Source organism: Lampetra planeri, chromosome 34 (assembly GCF_965212315.1).
Source record: "Lampetra planeri chromosome 34, kcLamPlan1.2.h2, whole genome shotgun sequence".
NCBI classification, from domain to species: Eukaryota; Metazoa; Chordata; class Hyperoartia; order Petromyzontiformes; family Petromyzontidae; genus Lampetra; species Lampetra planeri.
This window is the reverse complement of record NC_136140.1, coordinates 2331241-2354564: the sequence shown is the minus strand read 5'-3', so window position 1 is coordinate 2354564 and position 23324 is coordinate 2331241. Positions and strand designations below refer to the sequence as shown.

General features: G+C 43.4%; 1 protein-coding gene across 1 annotated transcript in view; it reads right to left on the bottom strand.

The window, feature by feature from the left end:
* The window catches only part of LOC144729950 (metabotropic glutamate receptor 8-like), a 248734-nt gene extending 235423 nt beyond the window's left edge, over positions 1-13311 (bottom strand). The window contains exon 1 of the mRNA XM_078610378.1: positions 12198-13311. Within this exon, the coding sequence (XP_078466504.1) occupies positions 12198-12872 (675 nt within the window). The 5' untranslated portion in view covers positions 12873-13311. The remainder of the gene's footprint in view (positions 1-12197) is intronic.
* Positions 13312-23324: the final 10013 nt, after the last annotated feature.

Here is a 23324-nt window from a genome sequence, read left to right as displayed (position 1 = left end):
TTGTGTCACTTATGGACAATTTCATGATATTAAATTTGCTTTTAATGATGCAAGACTGCAATAAACAAATACTGATTTCATACATTTATGAAAATTAGGAAATACATTTTTTTTTTTCAAATTGCAAAAATTAAAGGACAAGGTACCCATTTCTATAAAAACTTACAATGAATACAATTTCTGTCAAGGTAGCATGGGCCATGCTTTGGTAGGTTGGGTGCAAGGTGCCGATAGCTCAAGTAAGAAGGGGAGAAAGGCTGGAAACAATGAGCAAGTCGTGAGTTAAATACTTTTCGAGTGATGTCTGTGCCAGACAAAAGGTGTCTTTTGAATCTGACTGTGCGGAGCTTAAAATAACAATGCGTGATGATTAATAATTATGTATGATAATTATGACTGATGATGGATAGATGGAGGATGAAGATGATCAGGGATGATGATTATGCTTCATAATTGATGGATAGAAAGATGATAATGGATTATGATGATTGATTATTGTTGACGATGATGTTGTTACTCATGGTGATGATCATGATGATAATCTTAAGTGTCCATGTTGAACAAAACAGATATTTTAAAAAAAGCACTTTCAATTGAAAACAAACAGCAGCCACATTGGCCTTGGGATATGCTGGCCAACACCAAGACTATCGTGTTTGTCGGAGGAAAAAAAAATCAATGCCGATGTTGAATACAAAGGAGGAGAGCACGCATGCTTTGTCATGGACAGACAATTGGGGAAGTGGGCAGACGGGTGGATGATGATGACTATGATCAACCATCAATCTGCACTTACACTGCACATAATCCCGCACGTTGTCATTGTAGTAATTGCAAAAAAAATGTAATTCCGCATTAATGAACACAGGTATGCGAGTGAATGAGGCTTTGATTTGCTTCTCTAATCCCTCACCCGTGCCCATAATATTGAACATATGGGCCACAACGCTAGAATGCTGTGTTTCTGTGGAATTACATTTTAGTAGAAAAGTGGATAAGATTACCTAAGCATTGTGGTAATGAGCTAAAAGCCCATGAAGCACGCGGATTACAGTGGTGTGTTTATTAAATTAAATATGCCTGGATGCTGGCTTCTAGGTACTGTTATTTGTTCCTAATTGGTTTGCATTTGACAACAATTCTGTTACCGATGTGCGCTTATCGCCCTGGCACGAAAAAATGGGAATTAAAACACGAATTGATTCATAATAGAGGTGTTTTGGATTTGATCGCGTAAATATATGAATGTGTCGTTAAAACCCGCCACCACCCGACACAGCCAACTAGTAAGAGTTGTCACGTAAACAGAACGTGGACAATTCGTCACTAGTAGAGCATCACCGGTATGTTGGAGAGCCAAGCCACAACATTTACAATCTGAGTACGACGTTTCGCCAGTAATTACAACTAGCTTCATCAGGCAACAGCCAGATTTATTTATTTCTCATTATTTAAGTTTTAAACGTGTATTGGACAACTTGTAATTAACTGGTTGGCTATATATGTGGAACATTATAGCTCTGTTTTTACAGGGGGGGGGGGGAGAGAATGGGGGGTTCATCTTAAATTCTTGACGTCTTTATTCAAGTATTTGGCTGTTCTCATCCCCATTGGTCAACCTGAGCCAAACAAAAAGTAATATTATCTCCATGCCCAATCCAGCATTGTAGCAACGGCCATCTCCCTTGGCAGTCAAACACCTGTGGTGAAAATTATGCATTTCTCTGGCAGGACGTGTAGTATGTATGCTATTGTATCTATGTTTAACTTCATCTTCTTGGTTCTTTCGGTAAAGTCACGTAGAAGGGAAATAATAAAATAATAAAAATTAAACTATATTATAATGTTTTACGTGACTTTACCGAAAGAACCACGAGGATGAATCCCTGCAGGCACGAAAGCTTTAAATCGAAATTTATGTCTAACTTATTTCACACCATACGTAGCCAACCGTGCTAATCGGCGGTGCAAGTGACGGACAAAAAACTAAATGCAAAACAGTTCTAAAGAAATGAGTTTTTAATCGAGATTTGAAAGCGCATACATAGCTCCAGTGACTTTCCAGTGTCGGAAGGAAGAGCATTCCAGACGGCCTAGTATTTATAAAGGACTCTCACTCTTGATTTCTCACCAGTTTCAAAATTGCCACTAAATTAATCAGCAAAGGAGGATAGTGTGAGCAGCCTTAATTCATCGCGCCTACTCTATTGCGTTCATAAATCGCGACGTTCGTTGCGTAAGGCACTTAAGAATGTGAGACAACGCAACGCCAGTGATGATGATAGCCACATCTGAGCAAGGGTTAACAGCCTCTTAAACATCAATACCATCCATTAACAAACCTCAAGGGTGTATATTTTCAAATTCCCAATTCGTAAAAGTCATTCTCAGTGTAGTTTGCTGTCAATTTCGTCGCTAAATATTTGAAAACACTTAGAAAAAACAATGCACATGTATTAACTTGTACACTATCCTGGACCTGTGCAAACTTTAGAGATCGAACACAAAAAGTTGCCATTTCTGTAGATCCGTACTGGTCTGTGCAAATGTTTTAATTACTTAATAATGTTCGGGCGGGAAAAAAACAAGTTTTGCAAATTGCAACATAATCCTAATATTGATTTTAAACATTGCCAGCAAGTTAAAGACAGACATATAATTATGTGTACTGAGGACAATGCTTAACATGCATTGAGCCCACCAAATATCCATATACTGTATAATTAGATGGACAGAGTCACTGCAACAACAACCACCGTTCACCAAGAAGTGGTGATGACAACACCATGGCGCTTGTGCCAGGCTAAGTGCACGTTAAGGCCAGGTGAAGTGTCGAACACCCGCTGGCAGGTCATGGGACAGACCCAGGTGCCACGGGTCGACTGAATCAGATGACTGGCTGATGCACCACCTGTGCCCTCTACTGTGCCAACTTGCTGTATTTTATCCACCCGGCACTCTACTCGTTGTATAGGGACATTCATTTATGAGGACAATGTTCTTTCTAACAGATGAAAAAACCACTATTGTTTGTGGTGAATTCATGGAAGTAAAGAGGCGTGACATGGATGTCATTTAAATCCCCATTGATGGGATGTTATGTCGGTGAGTTTCTCGCCTAGAAATTAAATGAAGAGAGTGGGAATTGGGGTTGCAGTATAACACTGAGTTGGTCGTAAAGAGAATATTTCAATACTAATACATGATGGTAGCGCATACTGATTGCCCAGAACAACAGTCCGAACTTCGCATTTGGACCAGACCTAGCTAACTTTTCTATAATTAATTTTGCAAAAATGTAATTTTCTCGTTTAAGCGCAGTGTGCAGGTGGTGCTGTAACAGACCATCCATCCCACAATTAATGGTTTGAGTCGAGGCTCGCCAATCGGTGTGGTCCACCAACGGTTACATGTGCACATGTGCACCCAATCCCAGCTATTTCCATATACAGCACTGGGGTATAATATATTTAGTAAACTTAATACAAAAAGTTTAAATAACGGATTACTCCCCAGCCAACTGTCAAATTCTATATCTCCAGACCAATCAATCATCTGCTTCTGAACTGTATACCTAACGTACTCCACTCCTTGTCTTTCAACCGTAACTACAAATAATCAAACCTATCCAGCTGCCAGGCACGTGGTTAGTGTGATCAACTCGATCAACAGGTCGTGATCTCAAATTCCATTCAGAGACTGTAAGTTGATTACGACAGTATCAGAAGTTAATGGTTGTTTCCCTATGAATAAACATGGCCCTGCCATAAAAATATGGAATTTCTATCACTCGTTTTGGAAATGAGCACTGCCCAAAACTAATTTTAATATGCGGACATTACCTAGAGATGCAAAGTAATTTGCATGCATGAGAAACTAAATTTGCATTGCATTACAGCCGTAAAAAAAACGAATGAACAAGGGACAGTAGGATAAATTAAGCTGCTGTTATATAAAAAATACACGCATACAGCATGGATTTGAAGCTTTCGTGACTGCAAGGATTCATATTCTTAGGTTTTTCGGTAAAGTCACGTAGGTAAAAAAATAAAATTAATTCATTTATACCTGATGATGATTGCTTGTGTTGCAATCGAAACGTCGTGATTTTTATTTTATTTTTATTTTACTTTTATTAATTTTAATTTCAATTTTTTACCTACGTGACTTTACCGAAAAAACCTAAGAATATACAGCATGGAACCTATTTATCGAAGTCAGTGTGGGTGCAATTTTTAGCTATGGTACTATATCATGCAGTGATTTTTTTTTCTGTATCAATGCAGTTTTTCTAAATTATGTATCTTTACTATAACACCAGCATGATGATATATCGATGTCATGTCGGAAGTTTTGGACAAAATAATGCGAAAAAGTTTGCCTTAATCTGCAGAAAACTGCCAATGGGCTGGAATTCTGTGATTATTTTGAAGCAACGTATGCTGTGTGATATTCAAACTATTCAGTCAAAACTTCTAAACAATTGTTGAATTATTAACAAGCGATAAGAAATATTAAGGTTTAACACATAGGCTTTCGCGACCAATATCATCTAAAATACAGGTTTATTTTGGTTAGATATTTACGTGATCTAACCCAAAAAAACCTGTATTATGGATGAGATATTACTTTTCAATAGTTTACTATCTTTGATACAGTGTTAGCAAAAAGTTCAGTTTTCTTTGACACTGTTGATGTTTACGTTCTGTAAATCTAAAGCGATTTCTTGTGAGTGGCACGAGAGGTCACATAACACACAGGGACTCGCAACGAAACCAGCAAGACCAGCAGTGATCATCATCATTGTTTCAAATCAATGAATTCACGAGTGTTAGTATTTAGATAGTATTTCATAATGTTTTTATTATACGATTTTAAGAGGCCATCTGTTGGCACAAGATGCTCATAAATGGCCACGTCAGAGCGTCGAGTGGGTACTGCCACTGGCCGAGTCAGTGGGGGGGGTGGCACGTGCCCCCCCCAATGATCCGATCAAAATTAGGGATTTCGTTGGGGTTTATTAGTAATACATCGGCATTTTTAGACCCCCACTGCCACAATAGTCTGAGTCCATAATTGGCAATAAGTAACGGCAAAGTAGTTATAAGGACTCACATAATTGTGCGTAGTTGCGTATACAGAACACGGCTTCTCTGAAGGCATTCACCTTCAGCGAGTGCGATGCCGATCACACACGGTTCGAATTCGACCCTCGATCGATGGCTGTGCCATCGCCGCACACGCGTCGAATAAAAAACAAGGGACAAGTCCTTACCTACTAACAACTCCTATCGTTTTTCATTGCTGGAGGGGTTGCCCCCCCCCCCACCTGAAAATCCTGGCTCCGCCATTGAGCACCGCTGAGTTCGTGTGTTGGAATTTGGGCAGCCACTCATTTCAAACTGCTTCTCAAGGGCTCTGGCTTGACAGTCTCAGCATACATCGTCGATGACTGCAGAAAAACAACGTTGGTGTAAAAAACATGGAGTCCCCTTAATATTCATTCCCTATCTCTGAGTACTAACATTTCTAATGTTGTGGGTGATATTTAAATGTACCGGCAAACCCCTCGTATCCATGGCCTTATTGCATGCAACTCCGATCATATGTGGCACCCAAGTGATCTGTGAAAAATCTCATTATCCAAGAATGAATTATTCATATTGTGTACTTTTTTCACGGATAACAGGAGTGACCTAAAATGGCAGAAAATACATCCTAACATCTACAATTAACCACAAATCAGTAACAATAAAAGTGTTACATTTATGATATTTCCTGCGTTTTATGACACAGAAGTAGCAGTAAATGTACTCTATTATTCCCATATATACATGGCTCATTGTTGAGATATCAGTATTTATTTTTACGGATAATTACGACCTGCCAATAGCATACCCCAACATGATTAATATAAAAAAGAGTCTCATTGTACGCAGTTGTGGTTTTTAGAATAGCCTGCTATGGCCCACTCAATGTATTTCTGTATAAAGATCCGTTCTATAAGCAGATTTAATCATCGGGATTGATGTCAGAAAACCTTTATAAATGCTCAATTTTACAGAGGAACATTGTTCAATGACTTTTATCTCTACAAACGATTGTTCACTGCATGCACATACGCGCTTCAACGAATGAAATACAACACTGCAATTGGATACAAAACAACAGCCACCGCAAAAACAATAGCCTCTGACTCCGTGAAGTTCGGTAGATTGGAGGACTCATGCAGATGGGAGACGATTTTCAGTCACGTGATGAAAAACAAATATTATTTGTGACATTTATCCCACCGTGGTCTCAATTATACACGTGGCTGGAGTTTTTGTTTTTCCTCTAGCAACTGAAAAGCTTCATCAACGTCAGCCGCACATTATCGACGAGGGTCTTCTGTGAAGAACCAAAGCGGTGACGATATGGATCCCTGAGTGCCTCCACACACAGGCACGACATTGTGATTCGAGCGTCTTGGAAAGATGACCCCGAGCCTTTACAGGGTCGTACATCTCGCGTCACGCACAAAGGGAGCTTTCTCGACGTGGGAACTTTACGGCGGGGAAGCTGCTGTACGTTACAAAGCGAAGCCCCAACCACTCTGTAAAAAAAACAATTGTGAGCGCTATCTCTCTGCGTTCAGGCCGGCTGTTTGTACCATTACACAGCAGCAGCAAGACATCACCCATTGGCTACCAGCGAAGGCAGTGAGGGATGCACACGGGCTTGCGTGCATTTGCACGGCATGCGCGCACATGCCGTGCCACTTTTATAAACGGCCCACGTACCTCGGTTTCGACAGACAAAAGTAAAGAATGGTCGCTGTGCGTAGCCCGTGACGCACGGCTGTGATCCAGAAGTCGGATTGGTGGATCGTGCGTGGAGACACTCGCCTTCACAGCAGCTAGATGGTGTCTATTCCATGGGTAGCACAGTAAGTAGGTTGCTGGAACACTGTGGATTTTGGGAGTTATCCCGGCTCATGAATGAGCACTGTGTACGTATGCACGCTGAACTTCTTTCGCACCGCCGCACGTCGCCAACCATGCTGACCGGAGGTGCTGCGGTGAGGGGAGAGGACAATAAACTCAACACATCAAGCCGTTCCGAATAAATGAGTTTTCGATTTGGATTTAAAAGTGCCGTAGCTGGTCTCATCATCACACGTACAGAGGAGCTGGCCGCTCGTTTCGGAGCTGCCGGGCCCGCTGGAAAAAAAGAGTTCACACGACACAATTCTGGCTTTGCTGCACGAAACGTGTCGATTGTCATTATTAATCAGTTTGCCGTTGGATAAAATGTAATTGGCATTTGTAACTTCCGTTCAGGTCGATTAAGTGAAACATAAGAGGCAGATGTTGATATCAAATCAATGTGTCAATAAATTACGTTGACCAACGCAAAGCTGTTCGAACGTTGAACTTCAATGGTCCCGTGCCTATTTGACCTCTCTTCAGTTTCCCACGTAGCAGGCTTTTGCAACCAATATTATCCACAATAAAGGAGCGTTGGGGTTAAATCGCGTCAGTATAAATGTGCCGTTAACCCGCCATACTCAAATTGTAAACATTGCGAGTTTACTCTCCAGCACACCGGTGCGCTGTAAGTAGTAACGAATTGGCACGTTTTGTGCACGTGACAACGCTTAGTCATCGGCTGTGCCGGATGGTGGCGGGTTAACGGCACATTCATATGTACACGATCTAACCCCAACAACAACAACAAAACATGGTCATGGGTCTATCCCTCTCGTGTAGCTCTCCTTCCCAAGCAACGAAACCTTCCTGACGAAACACTCACTTGACCTGCTGCAATATGAATTCCCTACTGCTTTCACATTTCATGCTGCTGAATTACTACCCCTGTTCCAGTCCAGGCTCAATACTTCCCTTTTCTCTGATACGTATCACTGGCTGTTCTCCTACCCATTCGGTGTTATTCAACTTATACATGTTCTCATAAATAACATATTCTGTTTTTTTTTTACAAAGCTTCTTGAGATGCAGTTGTATTCAAATACACATAGAAAACAAATACAAAAATGTGATCGCATTGCATTGTATAGTGTATTAATGCATGCAATATTCTATGAGGAACTTCTAAATATATAAAATAAAGTAATCCAATGGTTATGTAAACACGTAGGCTTTCGCAAACAAATATTATCCACAACCCAAAATACACCCTTTATTACGTCCAATGGTTATTATATGAGTTTCACTCTTCAGCGGTGACATTTTACAACATGATTAAAATATACTTCATGAAAGCAGAAAAAATAAACGTACGTGTTGTACATTTACAATGCTTCGTTGCCATTTGGCAAAACCTATCCACGTCCATTACAAGAGCAATAACAAACTTTGTAAAAAATAATAATAATACAAACTTTCTCAAGCTGAGCTCTAAATATTTTATCACAACCAAAATTATATATTCTGGAAGGTACATCCACAGTGCATGAAACAGGGTAAATACAACAAACATTAGCCAGGCCTATGAAAAGAGAACACATAGAGGTACGTGTTATGTCCAGGAATGTATCATCTTCTGCTCTGGTCATTTCACATTCCAGATCAATATTTCAGCCAGACAATTTCTCTGCTGGGTTTATAAACACACACTGCATGGCATCCCAATTGATTCTGTCTGACTGCCTTTGCAACATGATAATCCCATGCAGCTGCTAGATAAATGAATGGCCCAATCAAAGTTTAATTAGTATGGATGCAGTCCTCTTTACAAACAATTATCCCAAACACCTCACCCTGCAAAAACACACAAAGTTAGATACTCTGCCTCAACCGGGTACGCTTAATTGTGATGGATATGCTTGCTGAATGAGCACACACACACGTCTCGTTGTGTCCACGTCACTCTCCCCCATCGTGAACGAATCTCATGCTCTTAACAAGCAGTGAGCCACAGGTGAATGTGTGAGCACAACCTTGCTTAAACGGACCCAATATAAGTGATGAAATGCACTTAAAACGCTTCCTCTTCGACTCCGCTCAATTTGCACACAACTCGCAAAGTGTGGCGAGTCGTGTGCCAGAAAACGCGGTGCGAGGTGCCTACTGGGGGGAAATGAAAACTTTGCAGAGCGCAGTAGCCGCTCTCTGACGCAGATTTCCATCAACGGCACAAACCCCACACGTGGCTTCACATTTTCAGCAAAGGAGGTTGCTCACCCCGAGTCCTAGGAGCGCTCCAGTTTGGGCGGGCGCCTCCAAAACTCCGAATGATACAACATTCCGCTGCGAGACTTTTCGATCGCACCCGTAACTGAGATCACGGCACCCCGACACCTCAATCCCCCCACTGCCTCCCAATCCAATGCTGGATCAATTTTAGCATTGCGCTAACTGTTTTAAAGATCCTCCGTGGACTCGCCCCCACTGCTTACCTCGACGCCAATTCCACACGCGCGCGCTCTCTCCGCTCCAGCAACCATGGCGCTTTTTTCTTTATCGAAGCCCCCAATCGACCATCACCCAGTGGGAGGGAGGTCTCTCCTTTTCCTCTGCTGGCACCATGGTCAAGTTGACACTTAAGAACTCCGTTTGTTAATTTGCCTATAATAGATAAACATTTTTTATATCATATCCTGAGATGTGGTCACATTTCAATGCTATAAACATTGAAATTGTATCGTGTCAAGCGTGGATGCCTGTGAAATGCAATGTATGTCCATTGCATTGTTTCAAAAAGACATCGAATATGAATATCGCTGATGATGTCAGATGGGGTTCGCGAACCCTCTGCATTTGTGTTTATAACTCTAAAATGTCAAACGGATTGGTCATACTCCCGTGTGTGAGCTTTCTATGGATAATTCAGTCTACACGTGCCAAATGCCCATCCGTGAATAAATTGGCCAAACGATTCCAAACAGGACCAGAAGGAGAGTTTTGGAGAATCAGTCAAAATGTTCCTGGGCAAGAGATTGGTATTGTTACTTGTTCACATCCCCTAGGCAGTAAAACGAGTGTTTTTTTTCATGAAAATTACTATTTTACACGCTTGATGCCGTTTGTGCACACTCAATGATCCGCGCATTGTACAAGATGTGACATAGAAAATGTGATCCGGAAGAGTCAGGAAGTTCTTCATATTCCTAATGGTGTCGACGAGTCAGCCACAAGTGGCATCCCGGAAGTACTCCAGTCTTCACATTCTGCGAGATGTCTTGTGGGTAAGAAGTGCGACCTTGAACTTCCCTGGCAAAGTTGTTTTTGCTCTGATCAGAGAAATTTGCTCAAACAAGAGGGAGTGACCCAACAGCAACAGCGATGGCATTGTATAATCCGAGCCTTTTCAAGGATAAGAAAAATAATTCCATGAGTGATGGCAACAGAAATTACATTATCTGTGATTATGCTCAGTTGAAAGTAGAAATAATGCAAATTAATCCAACTAATTATAGGAATCACGTACAGTGTCCCCCTATAAATTTGGATAAGAAGGGTTTACTGTCTGCACATAACAAATTGAAATCAGTTCCTGTGCAGGTGCTAGGTGGATTATTAGATGGCAGTATCATGAGAGATGAAGGTGGTTTGGGATGCCTTCATCAAACAGTGCATTGATGATGGCCGAAGATGATGATGATAATTATGACGATATTGCAAATCCTATTGTGCTCTGATCAAGGTGATCTGAGTTAGATTCTCAGCCATGGCTAAGATCAGTGGTGAGTGATAGAACACATTCCTGCGGAGGGAGCTGGTAGGAACGTTGGGTTGCTCGGTCAATGGCCAGGGTCAACGGCGGCGTGGTGTATTCCGCAAATATGCCCGACTGTGAGGGCGGGCACAAGCCGGCGTGAGTAGGTTAAACGTTGAGTTTTATAAGGGCACCACGGGGTGACCAGCCCCTCCCCACCCAGCCCCACCCCTCCCACCCCCCACCCAGCCCCACCCTCCCCACCCAGCCCCTCCCCACCAAGCCTCTCCCCACCCTCCCCACCCAGCCCCTCCCTCCCCACCCAGCCTCTCCCCACCCTCCCCACCCAGCCCCTCCCTCCCCTCCCCACCGAGCCCCTCCCTCCCCACCCAGCCCCTCCCTGCACGACGGACGGACGGTCACAATCATCCCTTGTGGGCTGGTGGAACCAGTGGGTTCCTACCAGTATGAATCAGTTCTGTTCTCCCCACTTCACCAACCTACATTGTCCAGTGTGGTGAAGTATGGTCAAACAACACCCATAACTGACATGGCGTGGGGTGGGGGGCCTTCATGCAGCAGTTGATTGACAAATGTTTATAAACCATTATTATTATCACTACGTCTCCACATATATGCACGCTTCTCCATATATATGTGAAGTAAAATACCAAGGTCTTCAGATATACAAGCCCTTGGCTATCATATCGCATTTCTCAACCGGAGTCATTGAGCACTAATGTTCCCAGCAGCAGCAACACGGAGAGGTGAGCCAATGAGCATCGGGGCATCGTGCGTATGTACGGCTGGAGAAGTCGTCAATAATGCAGCGTTGTTTATCTCCGCAGCTAGGTGTGTCACACTTAGCGGCTCGCACTCTGGATTAAATGACGGATTGTATCGTCAGTGTTTTTGTTGTTGCTGATGCCGAGCATAGCTGCTCAACTGTGGCCGTTTTATATATATATAGCTGCAGTGCCGTTGTGCGTCTTCAAATTATCGATCAGAGCGGTGAGAGCGAGCATGTGAGGAATCAAAGGTTGGGAGTTAAATTCTCAGTCAAGTACATTTTTATTTGTTTATATGTGTGGCGTTTTCTGGTGAAAATCTGGCACTCAAAGCGCCACGATATTAACACCTGACGTAAAATTTGAATTTTCTAAACAATTAAAAATATATATTACTACCTACAGGGGACGACTCTCAGCCCTTTATTCCCTTAGGGTTGATAAAGTGAGTGGTATGTAGTGGCAATATCCTCCAGTAGTGCACATTTTTTCTGGCACCAATCTCTTACAACAACTACATGGCTGAATAAATGATGCAGGTCATTACGACGGACACGACCAACATCAAACTAATCCGTTTGATAAATATCCTTCAAACTGCTAATACTTAATGTTCCGCACTAATCTCCCTTGGTCGGCCCTGAGCGAGCGGGCGCACTGAGAGAGAGGACGATCGCGGCCAGCGACGCGGCCAGCTCGCTCGGCGCCACAAACTCGCCACGATCGGCCACGCCTGGGCCGGACCCTCACCTGGAAGAGGCGCAGCATGTTGGCCACCATGATCGAGACGGGGCTGGCGGCCGCTCCAACCACGCCGGCGATGCGCTCCGGCTTGGCGAACGTCACCGGGTCGCCGTTGGTGCAGCGCACGTCGGACGAATCCCTCTCGAGGAGCGCCTGCACGAAGGTGAGCGACTGCTCCAGGGCGTGCGTGTCGCGCGAGCACGTGTCGAGCACGCGCGCGCCCAGCGTCACGTTGGGCAGGATCTCGGGGTCGGCGTTGATGCGGTCCAGCGCGTACAGCATGGCCTCCAGCCGCTGGACGCCCTTCTCCTTCTTGATGTCTCCGCACGGCGACAGGCCGCCCGGCCCGCGCGCGTGCACGGGGAAGAGCCCGCCGATGGAGACGTTGCCCTCGATGCGGATGGAGCGGGAGTAGGAGACCATTTCCTGAGCGTCGGCCAGCGACGCCAGCGCGGCCGCCACCACCACCGCCGCCGCCAGCAGCAGCAACGGCGGTGGCGGTGGTGGCGGCTGCAGGCGCGGCGATGGAGGCGGTGCAGGCGGAGATGGAAGTGGTGGGGAGATGCGCACGGGACGCCGCCGGATGTTCTGACCGCCGCTCGATGAACTCATCCTCAGGTCCTCGCCGGGAAATGGCTCGCCCCCCACAAAGCGGCAGGGAGATGAAAAATGAAGTTTCATCAGTGGCTTCGCAAAGGGCTACTACGAAGTACTTAATCAGCACGTGAGTGTTCGCGGTGGCTTAGGTGCTGCTCACGGGGGAATCGGCCGAGCTTAGCACTTGATCCACACGAGGCGATGATATCAGGGATGTAATAGCCTCCCGGTCTCGCCAGCACCACTACCCGCACTTTACTTCTTTTATACAAACGATTTCCTTTTCCTCTTTTTATATATTTTTTATTTCCTAAAGCGATTTTTTTATTACAGTGCCCGATCCCTCAGCGGATGAAGTGTTCTTGTTGTCAAGAGGATGATGATCCCAAATTGTCTCGACCTGCTGGTCGGCTTAAGCCGCAGACGGACACCCTGCCCGGCGAGGACGCTTGCGAGCGGCTCTCCCCTGGGGGACGAGGTTATGAGACCTCAGGTTGTCCACCGCGTCCCAGGTGCGAGTAATTCCCTGTAATTGAGCGAGAAATCGATGCAGGAATAAAGAGTGACGTGAAGGAATACCCTCTTTCGCGTTCAAACGAACGAGGGCAAAGACACGTCCAGATCTTCTTGGCTCTTTCGGTAAAGTCACGTAGAAGGGAAATAATAAAATAATAAAAATAAAACATAATAAATTATTATTATGTTTAAAAGTAAAACATAATAATTTATTATGTTTTATTTTTATTATTTTATTATTTCCCTTCTACGTGACTTTACCGAAAGAACCAAGAAGATGAATCCCTGCAGTCACGAAAGCTTTAAATCGAAACACGTCCAGATGTACACTACAGCAGCAGCGGCAACAAGAAACGTGTGACACTGCATAGGCAGTGCTGCGCAGGAACACGCATGACAAGAACCCATGACACGCTGGCCAAAAAAGATAAAAAAACACAACATTTGTATAATCGGAAACGTATGGGGCAATGGACCTCCTCCTTCTACGCAGAGAGGTAGAGACGCTGCAGAGATTCAGTGAATAATAGTAGAACATTCTATAACGCACACAATCTCTCTACTATGAAGATCCATTGCTCGAAACGTCGCCTATATATTTTCCCCTTGAGGTAGTGCCACTGATGAAAGTGTCACGCGCAGAAAGAATGACGTTTGCAGTACACAGGTTCAACGATGAGCAGTTCCAGCTTATTCGAATTTGTAGCAATTAATGATAATCTAGTTGTGTTATAGGAGGCTTGGCACAACACAAAAGCATTTCCCTTCATGAATGTTCATTGCAACACCTGTGCCTGGGGAGGTGCTCGAAAGGCCAAGGCATTGGTGCCCATTCCCATTGGTCCCCCGATGCAAGCAGTGGAAATTACAAATTCCCGTGGCAGATTTTGGGTCCATAAAAGTAATCGTTATCGCACGCTAACAATATCAATGTGAACTTCTAGGCATCACTGGGTTTAAGCACTCGCCAGTGTGGCAGAGCAAGTGAACTTAAGCAAAGCCACCCATGTAACATGTCCTCAAAAACGACAATGAGCAATGGGCTTTACTCATCTCCGCTGCTAGCGCTGAGCCAGACATGGAAGTTCCACATTCACGTGGCAGGGATCTAAGTCTAGCATTCGCAACAACAACAATCACTCGTCACCCATGTGACCAAAGTGATGCAACCTCGCCAGGGAAACGAGGTCCACGCGGCAGCGAAGAATTCTGCTACACCGACGTCGCTCTCGCAACTGCGATAAAGCTGCGAGTGGCAATGACGAACGCGGCACGCGCTCAAAGGCAGCTGCACCGCTCCAGCTCCACGGAGAGCGTTGTGCCCACAGGGTGGACGGTGAGGGAGAAGGGTTGGATGGATGGGTGGTGGTAGTGGTGGTGGTCTCAAGGCGATCACTTAAGCAATAAAAAAAACTGCCGCCACCATTGATGACGGCCCATCTGCCCGTTAATGGACGCGATAATGCAGCCTTTCCTATTTGGCACGCAGCCCTTTTGGAAGCGGGCAGGATGGTGGCTGCAGCACGTTCCCTGCGCTCAGTCAGATAAGGAGCTGCCATCGAAGCTTTCGCGCTGCTGCGAGTTAACAGGTGTACGCCCTAGATAGTGTCAGGTTTTTTTACAAATTGAAGATTTAAGGGAAGTAATCTCTGACTTTTATTCAAAAGCACGTGAGCATGCACACGTGCTTGCGTACGTACAGACGCTCACATTCATACGTTAATTTCATACATGCCGTGCAGTACCTGTCATGTAACAATTCGGCTGTGTGGCACTGTGGTAGATTTCTCGAGCCAAAATCCAGAAGGCTGCCAATTCAAAGCCTAGGTCAGAGCCAACTCAGCCTTTCATTCCTCAGGCATCGATACAATGAGTTGCACTTTTGTGGGAAATCGATAGCGGCTGTCCTAGAGAAAGACGACGCACTTCAATGGGCAATGTGGAATTGTGGTTCAGAACCGACAACAGAGCAGATGACTGTGACCGAGGAGACGATTTTCTGTTTACTTTGGTTTATAACGATAATCTTGTCTCTGTGTATTTCTCTGTTTGGACAACACGAGCTCACCGCATGCAGGAAAGAGGAGGGTGATTCGAGTCTGAAACAGGAGCCGATGAAATGAGTCATCACCAGTTAAGTTTGTAACAAGTATGGAGGGAACGGACACAATTAGGAAGGAGAGCGATTGTCAATGATTTAAAGCTTTCGTGACTGCAGGGATTCATCTTCTTGGTTCTTTCGGTAAAACATAATAAAATAATTTTATTATGTTTTATTTTTATTATTTTATTACTTCCCTTCTACGTGACTTTACCGAAAGAACCAAGAAGATGGTCAGTGAGTTGAGCTGTCGGGAGTCTGATGTTGCTTCTGGCCACGACTGGCACTGCTGCTTACATTTCACACGGTCTGTACGTTATGCAGAAATTACCCTGAATAAATAAATTAAAAATACAGCTGTTTTGTTACTCACATTTCTTTGCTTACATATTTTTAAAAAACATGCTATCTAACTGGTATTGGCCAAACATCCCAAAGCTGAAATTTACCTACAAATGACTCAATGGGAATTTTACAAAGCAACATCGCCCCCTACTGCAAAAACTTGGCAGAACTCTTCCGAAAAAGTATTTTGAGTGAATCTTTACTCGATAGACAAGGATGATGATGATACTCATAATAAGGATGATATGGTGTTCATTAGTTTGTAATAAAAGTACAGATTGTGGGTTCCACGTTGTGCATATTAGTTCTGCCTTTAAATCTAGGCATCACACTATTTGGCTTCTGTGTATTCAATGGCTTGCTGATGAGTGCCAAGAGCACAAATCCAGTATAGGTCTGTTTTGCTGCACATTTGATAATGTACATCATCGACCTGGGCGGTGTATCATTTCAAAGTATAAACCTGATGAACATTAGTCTCAAGACTCAGTGAGGGTACAAAAAAACAGGCAGAATCCATCCTTACAATAATAATTTCAAGAAACTAGCATTTTAAAACAGATTCGAATATACGAATTAAATCATTCATATACCATACATATTTATTCTATGCTATGTAACACTATCTTCCGATAGAATTACTTTATTTAGCATGAATATGAAATAGAAATATATTGACATACTCGATAGAAATGTGCACACATCTGTACATCATGTGGTTGAGATGTGAGTGAAGACCATTTTAAAAGGATTCCAAATATGAAGCAATGCCGCTGACAATTAGTGCAAGACGTGTATTAGCTTGCATTGATTTGGGCACGGAAAGGTTAATGCTCCCACCTCAGCAGGACAACAAATCCTGACCAAGCAGATACATTCTTGGCTTAGGCTATCGTGCTTGGTCACACTTAGAAAAAAAAAACATCAGGTAAACTCCAAACGCAAATCTAAAAGTGTACGTGTATGTAAACGCGTATCTCTTTCCTCCCCTCCCCCACCACAGCTAACATCGCCATTGCGTTTGACAGCTCACAAATGCAAGAACTCAAATTAATGAGACTGCTTATACGTATGAGCTTATATGTGTATCTCATGCATTTATGTATGACTCATGCGCACAACGAATTGCGCTCATGCCAGCCACAATGCGTGCTCTGCACATTAAAAATGCATCACCACTTCGCATGCACTGCGACTATAATCGTGATGATGACGACGATCATCACCATCATCATCAGATGTATGCAAGTTTAAAGTAGTAGTGACAATGCAATGTTTTCCTTTGCACTCAAAGGACATTATTATCATTATTACTGTGCTGGCAACACTGATTAACGAAGCTGTGTACAGACAGCACTCCTGTGTAGCTATCACATCAAATGCATTGTTATAGAGTCGTAGTAGTGCAAGATCATTAGCCCGGCAAACAATATTCGTCCGGAATTAAATAAAACAAAGTGTGATCATCCGTTGGCAGTGGTGCACGAGCAAAACATGACATCGACAAATTCGTCTGCTCTAAAAGGTGAACAACACATAACAGGCGACGTTTCGGTCACTGGTCCTTCTCCATAGCGGTTAGACATCCGCAGCGTATTTATTGATACCATGCGTCTGCATAAAGCAGGGTCATTGTCCGAAACGTCACCTATTTTATATTTAAAATACAGTATTCAACTTAGTGCAGTGCTATTGACGCATGCGTTTGAACGTATCGCTGCGCAGAGCTGGGTCGCTTGGTCCAATTTGCCCACAGGTTCACGTGTGCATGACACCGCCGCGTCTGTCGAGATGTCACTAATTGCGGACTCTGCACGTGATCCACGGAGAGGGCTCTTGTGTTGTAGGCGTGTGGATGTGCGGGTGTGTGTGTGTACGGGTGTGTGTGTGTGCGGGTGTATGTGCGGGTGTGTGTGTGTGTGCTGGCCACCCGAGGTCGATTCCCGCGTACGGTCAACACCAGGTGACGATTATCTGTACCGGTCCTGGGCCTCCCTTAGGTCGACTCAGCCTCAAATCAGTACCTGGTGCGGTGTGTAAACATCGCCGCTAGGAAGACAAAGGCGTCCGGGTGTGGTGTTGGCCACCCACCCCCATCGTGTGCCGTGCCGACCTTCATAGGTGCTCGCTAACAGCACTTGCCCCCAACAGTCTGTTAAAAGGCTACACGGGGGATCTTTGTCTTCGTGGTGCGTGCTGGCGAAAAGGCTGCGTTACCTGGAGAGGAGCGAGAGACGACTTGCGCTTGTGAAGGGGACATGCAGCATAATCCCACAGATGCTCCAGCAAGCGCGGTGCCCGGTGGCTGATCAATATGTTGCAGAGGGAGAGAGGCAGGGGATGAGTGTGTGTGGTGTGTTGCGTGCTGTGTATACGCGGACTGTGACACGATACTTGATGTTAATGCTGAGCGAGGATGCTGCGCTATGAATCGACGGGAGGCTATTTGAGTCGCAGGTAAATCGTACGACTCCAGGAGAGAGGCTGTGACTCGACGAGACGCGTGGATATTGCAACATTTACGGGGACTATGACTTCGATGGGCTCGGTGAGAAATGGGCAGCTTAACTCCGCGAGATTTAAAACTGCGAACGCTTCAGAGAAACGGACTCCACGTGCCACGAGACACCGGTAATCATCACCGACATAGCGGGAAAACTCCACACACACACATATACTACGACTTCATAAGCCTGCTGTGCGTATGAGAGAGACACACACAGCGAGTCTGGCTCCACAACAGAAGCACGCAAGCACAGGCACCAACATCTCGCACGAGACAGGTAAGACGGCACTGACCGACTGATTCAGCACTGAGCGCGATGGGTGGGTGGTCATTAACATTCACGAACTCAGCATGAGACGAGAGAGAGAGAGGGGAGAGAACGAAGAGGGGAGAGAGGGAGGGAGGGAGGCAGAGAAGCGACGTCGCTGCTGCTGCTGCTGCTGGTGGCGGCAGCGATCGAGAGAAGAGCGCGCGTGGGTTGCGAGCGGTCCGCACCGAGGGCGCTTCCACACTGAGCGGAGCGCGTGTCGGGTGATGTTGGTCGGTTTTGAAATCCGCCGCCCCCCTCCCCCCACTCTACCCACTCGACTCCTCCATCCCAACGAAACCCTGCGTACAGCCTTGCTCACTGCTGTATATTATATACACATAATATATATCACCATGGGCATATATAATGTATAGTCTATATATAGTCAATGTGTGTGTGTGTGTGTGTATAAAAAAGGCAACGCATGTGTGGGTGCTTGACAATAACAGCAAAATATCAAAAGCATGTCATGTTACTTGCAGTATGGCATGCAGTGCCGTATTGACTTTTCGTTTTATACAGCAGGCACTCATAGCAATGTGCTTCGCCTAGTATGCATCATAGGAAATGCGTATTATGTTATGAATTATAGTAATGTCACGTGTGTATTATACCTTACGCTTGTATTATTAAATAAAAACACATTTTTGGTCAGTGCAGTTGTTGACCCATAGATGAAGATAACATATGACTTGAAAGTAAACTTGTGGCAATATTAATATAATTTGACTATATTTTCACGATACTGTCATTGGACATACGGTCGTCTCTACTTCATTGCATGTTATTACAATGCGGTATAATGTTATGATTGTATCACATGTACATTTAACACATTGAATAGTGTGACATTTTATTGAAAATAGATAAGTATAACTTGTATATGGGAACCTTTTGCCAGTATCAATATATTGAATGCTACAAAAAAGGGGCTTTACCCTTCCTGGCATAAACACAGAAGGTGTTAAGATGTTCAAACATCAAATAGACACCTTTTAGAAGTCATCATCAAGTCAAACATGTAAACAAACACGCTTTGATGATGTCTGCCCTTTCTTTTAAACTGATTGGCCTGCACCAGAAACAGCCAATTCCATCGGCTAAATCTCACAAATTCCAGACCAAAGGCCGCCAAACGGTGAACAGAACAAGGAAAATGCAAACACCGAGTCATCATTCATAATTCGGGTCATGCAGTTATATCTACGACATGCATTGCTATTACTGAATACCTATGCTTTGGGATGTATAATAGTGTAATATTGTTTTCTAAGTGGAAACAAATCGGTATGCACAATTACGTATACATTGGCATCAATATAACGGACGTACGAAATGCCCTGTAATGGATATGGAATTTTCACAGGCGTTGTTGGACCAACGCAGGCGAACGTATGAAAATTGCTGTGCAATCATCACACTCCACGTTGTAAACGCACACGGCAACGAGGCATTTCAAAAACCAGTTAGTGTGTGTGTGTGTTTAACCAGCGCTTAATATAGGTCTGGGATGCTCCGTGAGACTGGCTCAATGTTTCGTGTCATCAGGCAGTGGCAATGCGTGCAATGTTAGCAGCACGATGCAATATACAGCATCAAACTTGTGCTTTCGAAACACCAACACTAATAATAATTCGTTTTAATTATAATGGCAGTAACAGTGATACTATCAATACGCATGCCACTTGTCAAGGCATGTCTGCATGCATGCGTGCATGAACATGCGCTGTTTGCGTGTGACAATAAGCACTCTTGCTTAAGTATTTCTTGCAAATGATTTCTTTCTCTTCGTGGCATGCACTTTCATTCTATGCAACTCTGCCACCTTGTGGCGTCAGAAGGCAATATTTACAGCTTCATGTACCGACACCAGCAAGGCCAGGTGATATCATCTTAAATAACAACACTGATTATGTCACAAATTACTCTATTAACGGCATTATTCATTCAGTGCGTTAATGCCTTTATGTCTGTGTGTAATGGCTTTTGGTAATTGTTTTTTTTTTCCCAATTGCAAACATTAGTTGTTAATATTTGAGAAAAAGCTGTCATTTAAGCACATTAGAAATGGTGAGCCAATGCAATATGAAGCATGTGTCAAAAATGTGATCTGGCATAGACTCTATCTGCTGACGCTGCTCTAGAATTATGCCTTAACATCTCATTCTCAGTGCAGGTAAAATTAGAGTGTCTGAATAATGTTCGTAAAAATGCAGTGTTTTGTCAGTCATCAATTTGGGATTATTGTTCGGTTGCATTCAATTATGCGTTCTATTAAAATGGTACTCTATTTGGAGACCACTGTTCTATAACCGAATGGTGCATTTGCACACAAACGAATAATTCGATGCAAATAATACACCGCTGCAGATTAGCAAAGATTACTGTCAGCTGTGGGTTATTTCCCTTGGCGAAAAAAAAAAACATCCCGAGAAATCAATTAACAAGTTGGCAATCTAGCCAATTAAGGGAGCCTTCAATTTGTTAAAGATTCAAGGACTGTATCTTTATACCCAAATAGCTGCGCTCAGGGTGGTCGATGGTTATTGCCGTTGCTGTTATGCACATAAGCTTACGCCCACACATGCACGTTTGTCGCACTGGTATGCAATGCGATGTTTAATTTCTGTGAAATAACTTTTTTTAAAGTATTTAATGGATAGATTTATCCCCAAACCCATAGTTATGCTGGACATCTGTGAAAAGGAGCTTTATAGGTCATGGAATTACTAGAGTAGAAATACATTTTCTGATTATTATGTTGGTAATCATATTGGTAAGTAGTGCAGCAATTTTCATACACATCGTTTTCGGGGCATTGTGTTTTTTGTGTGTGTGCAAAACATGTGAAAGTGTTCTGAGATGAATTGCAGTGGTGGTGATGGGCATAAGCAAGCGAAAAAAAAGGCTTAGGGCCCCAAGTAGCTCAAGGGACTCTGTGCATGTAAAACAATAAGGGTGGATCAAATGTCATCTGAAATGGACATCTTAATAAACATAGCAAGTTAATTAACACATTGAAGCCAAGTCAATTATCTCACCGCTATCTCTCATGCATCTCTCTTATCTCACCTCGCTATATATTATTTTTTTACATTTCTCATATATCACTACGTATCTATTCCTCGTGCCAAAAGTTTTTTTCTTCCTCATGGCCCTCAATAGGCTGGCACCACCACTGATGGAGGCGGACACGGATAAAACAGGTGGACACATTTTCCAGTCTGTTGACGACTTTGACACATGTGCATGTATCAGGACCGAACATGCATCAGGGTATTTGTTGGGCAGAGCTTTTTCCTGGCCACGTGTTGTTCAACATTTCCATCACCTTACAGTACTCTTTGGTTTTTTCGGTAAAGTCACGCAGGTGTATGAATCCTTGCAGTCACGAAAACTTCAAATCCACCTTACAGTGCTTTTCTTTTGGTACATTTTTTTTCTCCTTTGAAAATCACGGCCTGTGTCAGATTGCAATTATTATGCCTTTTCTAACCAAGGGCTTGGACATAGTTCATCAACGAAACACAAAAGCCTCACTTTTCCATTCTCTTCTCGACTGGATACTTTAAATGTTTAAAACATGCATACCAAATTAACCCCTATGTGCCAAACAAATCCTGAGCCCTCTACACCAAATCGCCTTCACATTTTCAGCAGAAATGGGCCAAGAACGGCATACAATCTGTGAGTATATTATGTTTAGAATACCTTGTGCCATATGATTAAGCTCATTTTAAAACACTGAATCCCAACCGCTAACAATAACTGGTCAAACAACACTCATGTTATTCATTTATATACATTTTAAAAAATGTATTTGAATATATCCCCCCTTCTTGTAGATCGAGTATTCTTTCCAATAACATCTGGTAAACCAGCAGTATTGGTTATAACGAGGCTAACTCTGCTGCTGACACCCTGCAGGTCAAAACTGGTACGCACCTTGCTTGTTTAAACAAATGCTATCGGGCAATATTGGCCTGAAAAGTCCATAGGCTGATGGGGGAAAATATGTATTTTGTAAGTGTACATATGGGGCTTTCATTATTTATTTAATTAAGCAAAATACATGGTATTCTGTATTCGCCAGTGATCCGAATGATGATTCTATTTCTCATGACAACTGGTAAATGAAATACAATAATAACGTTGCCTTTCCACAGGAGTTCCATTTTAGAGATTATGAATACTGCCAGTGCATAGAAAGTTGATAAAATATTGTTGGTTGAGATATACAACACACAAAGTAATAATACGAATAAACATTTGTATATATATTGTATTTGTAATTACACTTCCTTGTTAAATTGTTTACATTTTGTTTGTTAACGTGGAAAGCATACCATTACTGTTTGCATTTGTAACATCAATGTATACACTTCTTCAGAGCTACAATTGTTTTTATTTACTGAACTGAAAATGTTTATGAAAGAGTTGCAAATATTTTTCATCATAATTTAACGCCCCCCCCCTCCCACCCCCCCCCCCCCAACACACACACACATACGCAGAGCTCATGGGTACAAAAAAAAATCTACTTTGGTAGCAAAACATTATTCTCAATGTAAAAAAAACAGATGTACTCATTGTTTATTTCTCAGATTGCGCTTCTACGACGGGTGATTTTTCTGTATCATTATTTAACTCTACTGGATCACATCACTTTGATGACGATCTTAGTCCATAGCACCTGTGACAATTGGGGTTGTCGCTGCCGATTGGAATGGCCAGAACATCAGACACAAGGTCTCACAT